General features: G+C 37.3%; 1 protein-coding gene and 1 long non-coding RNA gene across 3 annotated transcripts; one reads left to right on the top strand and one right to left on the bottom strand.

Moving 5' to 3' along the window:
* Positions 1-1990: 1990 nt before the first annotated feature.
* Positions 1991-6086, bottom strand: LOC113571978. 2 transcript variants are annotated; one of them, XR_003410048.2, is made up of 4 exons: positions 5781-6086; positions 3045-3265; positions 2500-2544; positions 1991-2140 (listed from the first exon to the last, which is right to left on the bottom strand). It is a non-coding gene; the product is annotated as an uncharacterized LOC113571978 (long non-coding RNA). The 2 variants fall into 2 exon arrangements; XR_004776250.1 differs by having other exon boundaries at positions 2500-2541.
* Positions 6087-6310: 224 nt separating this feature from the next.
* On the top strand, positions 6311-10982 carry en2b (engrailed homeobox 2b). The gene is made up of 2 exons (XM_027001215.2): positions 6311-7130; positions 9125-10982. Exons 1-2 carry the CDS (start codon positions 6656-6658, stop codon positions 9439-9441), a joined length of 792 nt encoding a protein of 263 aa, XP_026857016.1. The 5' UTR covers positions 6311-6655; the 3' UTR covers positions 9442-10982.
* The last annotated feature ends 1247 nt before the right edge of the window (positions 10983-12229 follow it).

Genomic DNA, 12229 nt, shown 5'->3' with positions numbered 1-12229 from the left:
CTATTATAGCATCGGTTACATCCCTATAGTATTTAAAATATCAAACAAGGCAATAATAGATTCCAGAAATAAAATAGGAGAAAGGGATTTGGAATTTAAAAGAAGGTCTAATGTGCTTTGAAATCAACCAACTGACACACAGGAAAAGTCTATTTTCGTATTAAAACCATCGTTAAATTGGCAACTAATACTGACTTGATAAGACTAAAGCACAATAAGACTCGAGACCCTCATTCATTCCTTTAAAAGGATGCTTGTTATCTAGCTACAAGTGACAAATATACTCCATATAAAACTGCGTTCGTTCCATCACAAACAAAACAACGCAGCCTACATAACCGTTGGTCTTACACCCTTGTGCTGTTCTCTTTCAAGGATAGGCCTACAGTTTCCCGCTTATCTGTACAAGATCTGAATTTCTTCGGTAAAACGAAATGTGTGAAGTGTGTGAAATAAGTTTGAAAACAAAGAAACATTAAAATATAAGAGAAATCTGATACATTTCCATTGTTTATAATATTTTGTCATGTCGTCACCTGCTCGTCACTTCTGACTGCTTTTACATTATGGTTGTAGTAAAATTATGAAACAATAAAGATGGAAAACATAGCAAGCTTGGAGACTTACTCTGTTTCTTTCTGGTGGTCCCAAGACAAAATGTAATTTTATTTCCTAAAACGATACTACCGTGATGTTGTATGAATGACATGTCCATGTTACTCCCTGTGCACTCAGAATCGCCTAGCCCTTTCACTGATATGATTAGCATCTGGGTCAGTCATTATTGTAGTCTAGACCAGAACAAAACGAATGAGGGGGGTTAAGGTGACAGAGCACTTCCTCTCTGCGAGCTTTTCTGAATATTGATCTCAGATACATTAATATAGATGTCCAAAATGCGGTAGTGGCTTGGCCCACGAAAACGTGTATAGGCCGCTCATTAAACTGTAGCCTAAGTTCGCATCATGACGAAATTACTGTCAAGGTTGTATAGTGGAAATCAACTACAGGCTACCCAGAAGGTGATGGTGTAAATGTCACAGTTTTGTGTGACTTTAAACTTGAATGATTGAGAATGTAACATAAAAAGAAAAAGAAAAAAAACGGACTGACTGACTGGGACTTACCATTTTATATGGTCACAAAGCGTTACCGCCATTGTGCACGAGTCGGTTATGGCTGACCTCAGATTCACAATAGCAAACTTTTACAAAACAATGCAGAGAAAGGCCTTCATTCTGTAAGACCCTCAGTTTCGTTCACTCTCTTTACCAACCTTCCTTCTTTTATGCTCTACTCCTTCGCCATGCTGCACACGCAAATTTCACATAAGGAGAAAACTCTTAACCCTAAATGAAATTGAACTGCGTTGTGACCATATATGAAATTGATTTCAAAATACGGTTCCTAAAAGGCTTCATCGATGCGAAACATACCAGTTAAAGTATGACCTATGTTTACTTTCCAAAATCAAGGAAATTAGATAACCAATTTTCAAAATCATTGCAAGTTCACGTTTTCAAGTTAACTGCAGAGGTCAATACATTATAGCCTAGCAATCGACTACAGTATACAGTCGTGGTCATAGTTTGGCGATCAAAAGACTAGAATTTTCATTCTCTCACCTGTAACACGATTTAAGTTTCTCAGTATTTCATTAGCCCGCATATATCCCTTTTAAAGCAGAGAGCGAATGTGTAATAAGCCCCATCGTGTTTAAAACTGACCTCTTAAACTAGTTTTCTATGATGAACAATTAGTAAGACGCCTACCACGTCTTTTATTTGACTAGTGATTGACGGGTCGGCCTATGCGAGTCAAAAATGCATTGAATGGAGTACAAGCAAGTTGGAGATTCTTCGGGCAATATCCCTCATTATCTGACGCACAGGTCATTTAAATAGAGAATTCACAAATATACCTATATAAAGTCACAACTTAAATACACGAAGAGTAAATAACAAATCACAGACGGAAGTGAACAAGAGGCTGCAATAAGCGTACACTGTTTATTCGAATGCAAGAGATTCCACACCGATATTTAATAAAGGCAGATGTAAAAATTCAGTGTTGATTCTGAGGGCACAGGTTTCCCTCGAGTCGACATGGCCAGTCTTCAAGACAACAGGTGAAGTCTTCCCTGTGAGTAAAATAAGAAGGGAAGAGGGAAATCAACAGGGAAACTGCATTGGGGACGCACACAATATAAACGACCTTTAACTGTGCTGATATGTTAAAACGTAACCCCTGTGGATTTAACTGAATTGAATTATTCCAGAACTATTCCATAAGCACTAACTCCAAAAGTCAAAAAGCCTCAACGGTTTGTTTGTAAGTTGTTTGTTTGTAGACTACAGTGTTAGCAATCACTATCAAAAACTCTACAACATTCATGTTATTTTTAATAAGAAATTTGGTAGGTATTTAAAAGTGTAATCACAAAGAAAGAATAAGTTGTAAACAAAAGTTACTCTCCGAATCATGCGATGTGGTACTTACAGCCTACATACAGCCTACTTGGGGCGCATGGTCATTCCGAAACTACTAGGAAGCAATAACAGGGAAGAAACGAACAGTTTACTTTTCATATGATTTATATTTTACTGTGAAGAAATACAAAGAACGTAGTCTGCCCATGGAGCCTGATAGCTCGCCACTCACACACCTGTTGCACGGAGCAGAAGTCGAAGCGTCACAGCTGGTTGTGATTGTCGCTGTCGCATTTTTTAAGCATTATATATATATATATATATATATATATATATATATATATATATATATATATATATATATATATATATATATATATATATATACATATATATATATGTATATATATATATATATACTATATGTGTATATATAGTGTATATATATAACTATTATATGCATATACTCTTATATATATATATATATATATATATATATATATATATATATAAAGAGTAATGCATATAAGAGTTTGGTGATGATAAGCCCATATGAATTTTGTATGAATATATGAATATCCCTAGACCAGACCAAAATAGGAAATGGTCAGTAACCTTTATCCTCATCCTCGGAGTCTCTCAAGGTTTTTCCATTTCTTCAGTTTGTTTTTCAAAGGCCAACAGGAAGCTAGGAGATCCCGCGTGACCCCGCCATTGTTCCGTGGCCGATATCATGGCTATTGAATGGGGCACATCTGCGTGCGCATCTGAGCTCTATGATCTGTGAGCTGGCAAAAGCCCTCGCGCACAAATCCCTCTTTGCTTCCAGGCGCGACCTTTTGTCGGAAAGGAAAAGAGAAATTAAATCTGTTTTAAAAAGGTTTCGGATGCGCGCAGACAGACAGAAAGATACGCCAAACACGTATTGCGTCCTATAATTCCCTTTGTTTTTCGGTAATTGAGAATGTGAAAATAGTTTCCTCTGCATTTGTTAACACACACACACACACACACACACACACACACACACACACACACACACACACACACACACACCCCACATTTTTTTAAAATGTGTGTGTACGTGTGTTTGTGTGTGTGTTTAAACCAAGAACTATTCTAAAACAATTCCTAAATAGGACCAGTATCAGAGAGAATAATTTCAATGCTTATTGAAACTGAAATTGATGGTAAGAAACAATAACTTTTAAAAAGTGCTAATCCCGAAGAATTTCTTCTGGATTGAAAGGAGTGTATCTAATTACCGTGACCTGCACAATGACCAAGTTTAAAGTTTCTAAAACAACCCTTGTTATGGCTATGAGAATTAGAATTTAAGACGGAAAGTTAAAGTACTCACATATTAGCCTTTGTATATCGGTGCTTTTAACGTTTTTACGATAGGAAGCTGTGTGGTCACTGACAGTTAGCCTTAGGAGCAAGTTACACTTATCCCAGTTGGCGTAATGTCAGGCGTTGTAGATTTATAAACTATGTAGCCCCTAAGTACGGACTACTAATTTTAAAATTGCTACACATATAGTTGCCAATATTATTAAAAATGAAACGATAATAATAATAATAATAATAATAATAATAATAATAATAATAATAATATCTTACTGTTGTTCTCAAAGTGCATTATTATAATTAAAATATTAATAAGTACAACTACCACAAAATTTTAATATACAACAATGCCCAAGAAGAATTTAAGTGTTAATACCATTATGTCTGCATTTATAAGTATGAGCTAACCACCGATCGTTTCAATAAGTCTAATACAATGCTTGGTCAAATCATGGGCCAGAACAGTTTATACCTGTCAGCTTTGGAGCTTAAAAGTATTGATACCCGGGAAACTTTAGTTTTTACGTCTTCATCTCAGTTTTTGTGCTACTTTAATGCAATCTCTTATGAGAATTGAGCAGATGGGGGTTGCCACCTTGTTTGAAAAATAAAAGATTGTCATCTTTCTGAGGCGCAACACGAAAGGGACGAAAAGGAAAAATTCCAGAAAAAAAACGTGTTTGACTAAGGTATTATTAGCCTATCTAACACTGACGCAGATAAATGAGAAGCTATGCAATCACAGAACTTGCGATATTATTGTGACTGGACCCTTTCTGTTGTTTTTAGTGACCATTTTTATCAGTGATTCATTAAAGCCTAGGCTGGATTTGTGAACACGGTTTTGTATCATAAATGTGTATTTCAATGTGCATCTGAACCTCGCTGCCTTTATCGTGGGTTCTTTTGGGGCAATGAGTGACCCCACGGCAGACGCTAACTGCAACTGCACGCAGCTCTCAAGACGTCACGCCCTGTCAGTAGTCTGCAAGTTCTATTGATGCACAATTGATTTTAAATAAAGACACGTCCATCATTGCTTTTGGGCGCAGTTTACATGGATTTTGTGAACTAGCGTTGCCTTGTGTTATAACTACGTCTACCTATTAAAATTCCAATTTAAATTTCATAGCAACTTTCTACGTTTATACCTCAAAAAGAGTCATAACACAGTGATCACCTTTTTAGGTCGATTAAGCATCTCTTTGGACTTTTCGCATGATCGCAGTCTTGTCATCATGACCAACGCAAACCGAAGTAGCTGAGTACAGATAGTGAGTTGACACGTCATATAGTCTAGTAGGAAAAAAAAACAAGCTATAGCCTTTTCGATTGAAATTGAAAATCTGATATTCTGCTGCTCAGCTCGGTTATAGAGATTTTAAATCTCTTATTGACAATATCACCTATCCGGCATGGTGACCACAATATATTTAAAGTCGATTAAAATAATTTTTTATTTCTGTAAACCGCCGATTTGTTTTCTCCTGAACCTGGCATTTTGTTTTTCCACACCGCTGTGTTTTTAATTCATTTTCGGCGCTGCAGCGTATCATGTGTGCTACTAGCGCTTCCGTTGGTTTGCATCACCGAGTCGTTTTTAAAGTGCCACTAACCCTTTTTTTTCACTCAGGCTAGCCTCGATACCAAACTTGATAAGAGAGCGCTCCAAATAATGAATATGCGGTCAATTGTGAGGACTCTTCATGAGCCAGCCCTATAAAACCGTTGAAATGTAACAAGTGAAAGTGCCCTGTATGCAGTTTCTTAACAAAATCCTCTTTACACGACCTTAAATTTATGCACTTAACTCGCTCAAATACATTAATGTTTGCTCTTCTGTATTCCTAAGACGAGTGCCATAATTCAATTCCCGACGAGAAGCCTGTGCGAAAAGGACGAGCTTCCTAAAGTAAAAACGTGCGTAATTCGTGTTGCCTCCGAACGGGTTTATTCACTATTCAATCAGCCTTTCAATGCCCTATTATTCGATAACATCACCTGCATAGACCATATGATGGATGGTGTCCGAGCCTTTGCGGTGGTGTCCGAGCCTGTGCGGTAATGAGAAGATTAGTTGTAGCGTGCGCTTACACAGCTAAGTAGCCAGCCACCAAACCTCTTACTAATAATCGCACCTCCGAGCGTGAACCACGAATCATCGGCGAGTGAAAAATACACTTGGCTAGTCAGTGACAAAGTACTGGTAAATAGCTAATTAAATGTTATAACTCGCAAACAGCCTCAATGAAATACAGTTGATTGAAAAATTAATAGCCGCGTTTAACTTGTGGGAGTGGATCGCCTTCTAAATTACGGGGTACTATAGCTTTAAGTGGCGAGAGTAAGGCGAGGTTGGGTGCTGTCACTTACTAGAGTCACTAGGTCATGTGGTAAAATGTGCCTCTCTCTATTGGTCAAAGGCACGTGTCTAGGATCCCGGACTGCAACGTCACCCGGGGGACTCGTATTAAAAATAAGAACAAAAATCCATAGTGAAAGTATTTCAGAGCCAGTTAGCGCCTCTTTATTTACCCGTTATTTGGTCACTGAGGCACGTCTACTGCATTCTGCAGCGGGTGATATTCCAAAAGTAGCCTTATAATAAAAATATTTCGTGGAGATCATTGTGGAATTAAATTCTAAACTATGTTTTTTCTTTGTGCATTCAAGAAGCTGTCTCATCGTTTTTAATTAACAAAAGAATCAGGAAGATTTTTTTTCATTTCTGTAATTTTCATTGTTGTTAATTTTCTCCTCTTCGAAAAAAAGAATATATATATTTATAGAAGAGGGAAATATTTAAAAACTGGAACTCGGACGCTTGTGTGCGGGAGAGAAAGGGGTTAAAGACATAAGCCTGGGAGAGTTTCACTATGGAAGAAAAAGATCACAGCAACAGAGACGCGGAGCGACAAGACTCGGGCGATGAATCTAACAGGGCTATACTACCCCTGCTCCAGGCTCCTGGAAACCTGCTCCCGCACCGGATCACCAACTTTTACATCGACAACATTTTACGACCGGACTTTGGTCGCAGAAAAGAAGGTACAATTGGACGAGATGAAATTAATCCGGTTGGAAGAGAGAATCGCTGTCCCTCGGTTGCGGGAACAGACCAGGTGGGCGCTCCGGTGTCAGGGGAAGGGACCTCGAGCCCCCGACCAGTCAGCGTGTCAAAGAAAACCGATATTACCGCAGACGCTACCTTGAGGACCCGTGCAGAGAGCGGAGACCAGTGCCTCAGCTCGGACTCGGACTGCTCTCAGAGTAGCGCTCCTCAGACAAACCAGCCAATGCTGTGGCCAGCCTGGGTGTACTGCACGAGATATTCGGACAGGCCATCATCGGGTAGGATTTGATTTTGCATCGCTAGTTTACAGAAATATATAACACAATACTGTATGTATGATATTTTATGTAAATTGGATGAACAAAATATCAAGATTAATCGAAAAGTCGAACTCTTATTCGAACAGCTCCAAAAACGGTGATTTAGAAATAGTTCTCTTTGACCATGACACCGCCAGCCCAGAGTTACATCAGTGAGTTGTCTTTTTATCGGCATAATTGTCTAAATCGTTCAAATTTGGCCATTTACAATATTTTATATACAAACCAATTTTAATCGTTTATCTTTGTTCACAAATCCTTTTAGGCTCAGTAGGTTGGGTAAAGTACAAGAAACTGAAATAGCTTTTTCACACTTAGGTTTAGTTATTATTTAGGCTGCTTGGCCAATGTTATACTAATAATAATAATAATAATAATAATAATAATAATAATAATAATAATAATAATAATAATAATAATAATAATAACAATAATAATAATAACAATAATAATAATAATTATTATTCCATACATTTAAGGGCAGCAAACAATAAATTGTTCGGTGTTTGGCAGTTGTTCGCCATGACATAAAAAAAACCAAACTATTTAATTTAAAGATTTCTCAGCTATCGAAAGAAAAACAGTGAAGTAGCAGAATTATTTTGTCAGTATTTTAAGCGAAACGAAGTCAAAATTTGCGCCATTGTTCCATCGCTGTCTTTGTTAATATTTAATTAGCATATTTTTGACAATAGAGTTGAACGAATAGTGGCACCCGCACAAGGCTACGTGCTAGATCACATTCATGCTTTTGAAGGGCACGAATTATTAGGCATTTCCTACGTTTGCTTATTCCAAATTAAATTGTATTCGATTGCGCAACACAAGTTTCTCTTTAAATGTGGAATTGTGTGAATCCTTTCGAAAAGTAGGACGCAAGGCGCACATATTGCTCTGCTAACCTACATAGTGGCGCCGCAAGTTTTTCGGGTTGAAACACTTCAATCTTGCCATTTTAGAAGGAATTAGAGCTAAATCTGGACTTATTTTGAATTAACTAACCGACGACATATTTTAACATATTGTAGGCTATTTGACGAAAACATAAATCGTCAAAATCATATGATTAGTTAATCTTATATTTTACTTGGGCAGTCTGCAAATGTGCCAGGGCGTACCAACCTAAGGCTGTATGTTTAACAGTCTAATCATTAGCCTATGTATGGTATGTTTGGTTAGATGGGTAGCGAAAAGTTTATACACTGGGCTACAGGACAATTTAAGAGTTAATGAAATTTCAAGAAGAAATCATGCACAAAAGAATGAATAAACGTTATAAAAAGCATTAAGCGCTCTAGACCTACGCACTTCAGCCTATATAACTGACGTGAGGTTGTACACGGAGCCTATTTAAAGAACAGGCCGAGACTACAAAATATGGTTTTAATATCTAATGAATGTAAGAGCCGTCTGTAGAATAAGAATGTATTCGACTCATGCTCATTCGAAGAAATGACCTTGGCGCGAGATCAATATAAAGCACCAGCACAGGTTACGGTGTGAAATGAGATGTGCTACACTTATAACAAGTTTATGAACAACACACGCTTATAAAATGTAGTTACTATGGTAACCGAAGGAGAAAGGAGCGCCTAAACTCACCCCCTCCCGCCCTGGCACTCACCCCACCCCCAACGCCAATCCATCGGGCCTGCTTAGTCCAAAACTCTAGCAGACCCATTGAAATATAGCTCGTATGCAAATCTGAGAGAAGCTTTGTTTGTAGTTTTGTAGCATTAAGAGGTTTTATGACTACCTAAAGTTATAAAGTCAGTAGTCTAAGAAATGGAAGTAGCTTACAGACCACTGACAACGCTCGTATTATTATTATTATTATTATTATTATTATTATTATTATTATTATTATTATTGTGACTCTTTAAATAACCTATGCTGATAAAGTCATGATATAAGCAAAACCTAACAAAAATCTCTATATTCACAAAACGCAGGGCCAAGATCTCGCAAACCAAAGAAGAAAGCCCTAAGCAAAGAAGACAAGCGTCCAAGAACGGCGTTCACAGCCGAGCAACTACAAAGACTGAAGTCTGAGTTTCAGACGAACCGTTACCTGACAGAGCAGCGGAGACAAGCTCTGGCTCAAGAACTTGGTCTTAACGAATCTCAAATCAAAATCTGGTTTCAGAATAAACGGGCAAAGATTAAAAAAGCATCAGGAACTAAAAACTCATTGGCATTGCACCTGATGGCGCAAGGACTTTATAATCACGCCACAACAACAAAGGACGACAAATCAGACAGCGATTAACGCCAAGGAGAGGATATCTTCAATGCAATAATTTAAAAAGGGCCAGTGTACAAAATACCAGCATAAATGGATTAGACTATAGCCTATGTATGAGATATAACTCTGCAATATTTTAATGTGTATGTAATTTACGTTAATGGTGGTGTGAAACGATTCTTTTGCAAAACATTAACACTGCTGTCCACAGTCTGAAAATTGCTTCGTGACGAAAGTAGCCTGCGTTTCTTTATTAAAAAAGACAAGCGCTTTTGATTGACACTTGACGTCGAGACACGTGATCGTCTTTAATCCATGCTGAAATCCAAAGAGTTTTTCTGCTGCATTCAGGCAACTGTGATTTTAAATAAATGGAAAAAAGTAACAACTTTATCTAATTATGTTTGTTTGTTTACATGTTTAATGTCATTATTCCGTTAATGTTATTATTCCGGAAAAACATTTTGTTTTACATATCTGGATTGTGTTACAGAGACAAACAGATCAGAAGCTGGTATTTTTAAAGTAACATTTCATATCACTATTTGTACGCTAAAAGAAAGCATTATAGCCTGTCATATTTATCGATAAGGTCTATTTAACTCTGTCTCATAAGGGTTACAGATCATATTCTTGAAATATCATTTTCAGAAAGCAGTTCTGACAACTGAATGCGTACCGTACAAATAAACCTCTGAATAACAAAGTTGCATATTAAACCGAAATACTTGACCCAAAATTAAGCTCTATTGAACTTAGACGGGAATGTACAATAAACTTTTTTTCTTTTCTTTTTTGTTTTTCATACAGGCAAAGTGTTTGTGAGAATGTTTGGGTTTCTTATGGAGCAACATTCTATCTCTGTTTTTAGCTTGTTGAGTGTGGAATCATTGTTTTGTACTTGGCTATAAATTAAAACCAAGGCTATTTTCAGACAGCAGATTATCGAACGAAAGGATGAGACGGCAATCGTGGTCGAAGAAATATTTGGGTCAGAGGATTTTTTTTCGTATTTTATGTTGTCATGCAATAACTTTGTGAGCAAAAGTTTCGAGGCCTTTGCATGAGAGCTATAAGAAAGCGAAAGTACTTTTGGGTTTACGACTGCATCCGTACCAAATTAACTTTTGTTCGGTGTGAACTGTGTTTTATTGTACATTTGAAAGTGTGTATGAATTGATTCACCAAACAAACACACTTTGCCTTAAAGTTCTGAGATGAACTTTTTTTTTGTATGAGAACTGTGCTACAAGACCTGGGCGTGAAGCTCAGACGACTAGCACTGAGCTCCGCTCTCTCGTCGCTTCATATTCTATAGGCCTATAAGAAACAGAATTTACAGCAGAATCTACAAAGGATATGTTTAAAAGAGAAAGAGATAATTTAAGTTTTTTTTTTCCTTTTTATTTCTAGTGGTCCTCTTCTGAAGTATTCTTTAAACAGATGTAAATAATTTGTATCATGTTTATTTGTGTAACTAAATCCGGCTGGAGAGGTGGAGAATATGTCAATAAACAATGCTTATTTGTAAACAGGACTGTCCCTCATATATCCATATGCACAGATAGGCTACTGTAGGCCTATAGGGTATGTAGATAGAGATCGTGTTTCGGGAGGCAACTATAAGCGACCTATGCGGAACGTATTTATATTGAAAAGCTTCTGAAACATCATGAACTATATTGCATCTGACCACGCAAAATTCAGCCTAGCTCTGCTGAATTCAAGGACAGCTGGAAGTGGGCGGGGTATAGGAATGTGTACAGTGTTTGGGATGGAGGGGGTTGGGGTGGTTGTTAAATCTAGCTTTGGTTCTGTTGTCACTCATGTTTAAAACCCGCAAGGATACGCTACCTTTAGCCAGACTTTTGAATGGACAGACGAGTCTGTTCAAAGTTCACAAAACTCCCACTGATACCTAAGGGCCTACGCCAAACTACTTTGTCGTGAAAGGAATATCAAATAGGCTATATCAAATTTCTTTGGCGACATTTTTTATTATTTAATTATTAGTATATTTTTAATATTTATTTTTTACACTTCGCTTTTCTAAGATCAGATTGGTTACTTCACAAACCCTGCTCTTAAACAGTGACAAGACACTGGACATAAAGCATCGATTAAGAGAAAACTGCGTAAAGTTTGTTTTTACATATCAGTCTAAGACGGGATCCTTCTATGGCAGAGTTATTAGTTCTGACTTATCAACTCGTGATAGGTTACGCATACACACTGCCTTGTATGTGATGTATACAAGCGTACACATTCATATCGGTGAGATTGCCAAAAATATCGATTTAAGACTGTAGAAACAATCTTTATTTGCACAATGCATCTTTTTATTGCCTTCTGTTGATAACCATACGCCTATAGCGCAATGAATATCATCACTGAAATACCAATAACGAGCAACGTATAGTTCATCGATGGTTTTCACAGATAACTTGCTTTCTAAAGGTTAATACAACACACGTGATAAAAGCAGCATAGTTTAAACTCAGTCATACATGCGTAGACTACATAAAGCTCTGCGTTACATTTAGACTGAAACTTTTCTTGACGTGAAACAGAAATAAGGTGAAGGAACGATGGACATTTCGAAAGTGTACAAATATAGCTTGCGATGTTCAAAGCTTTAACATGCACCTGGGGTTCAATACTTTAAAATCTGCCAATCTGTATCAGACGTTTTCATAATTACAAACATATCAACCTTCATCTCTTGCTGTTGATAGTCGATGGGCTTTGTGGCGCACGAAGATCGCAACTATAGGCGTAGTCTATTAATGAATCAGTAATTACACGATTTTAC

Source organism: Electrophorus electricus, chromosome 7 (assembly GCF_013358815.1).
Source record: "Electrophorus electricus isolate fEleEle1 chromosome 7, fEleEle1.pri, whole genome shotgun sequence".
NCBI classification, from domain to species: domain Eukaryota; kingdom Metazoa; phylum Chordata; class Actinopteri; order Gymnotiformes; family Gymnotidae; genus Electrophorus; species Electrophorus electricus.
Note: the sequence above shows the minus strand (reverse complement) of the source record. Positions and strands in the feature narration are given on the sequence as shown.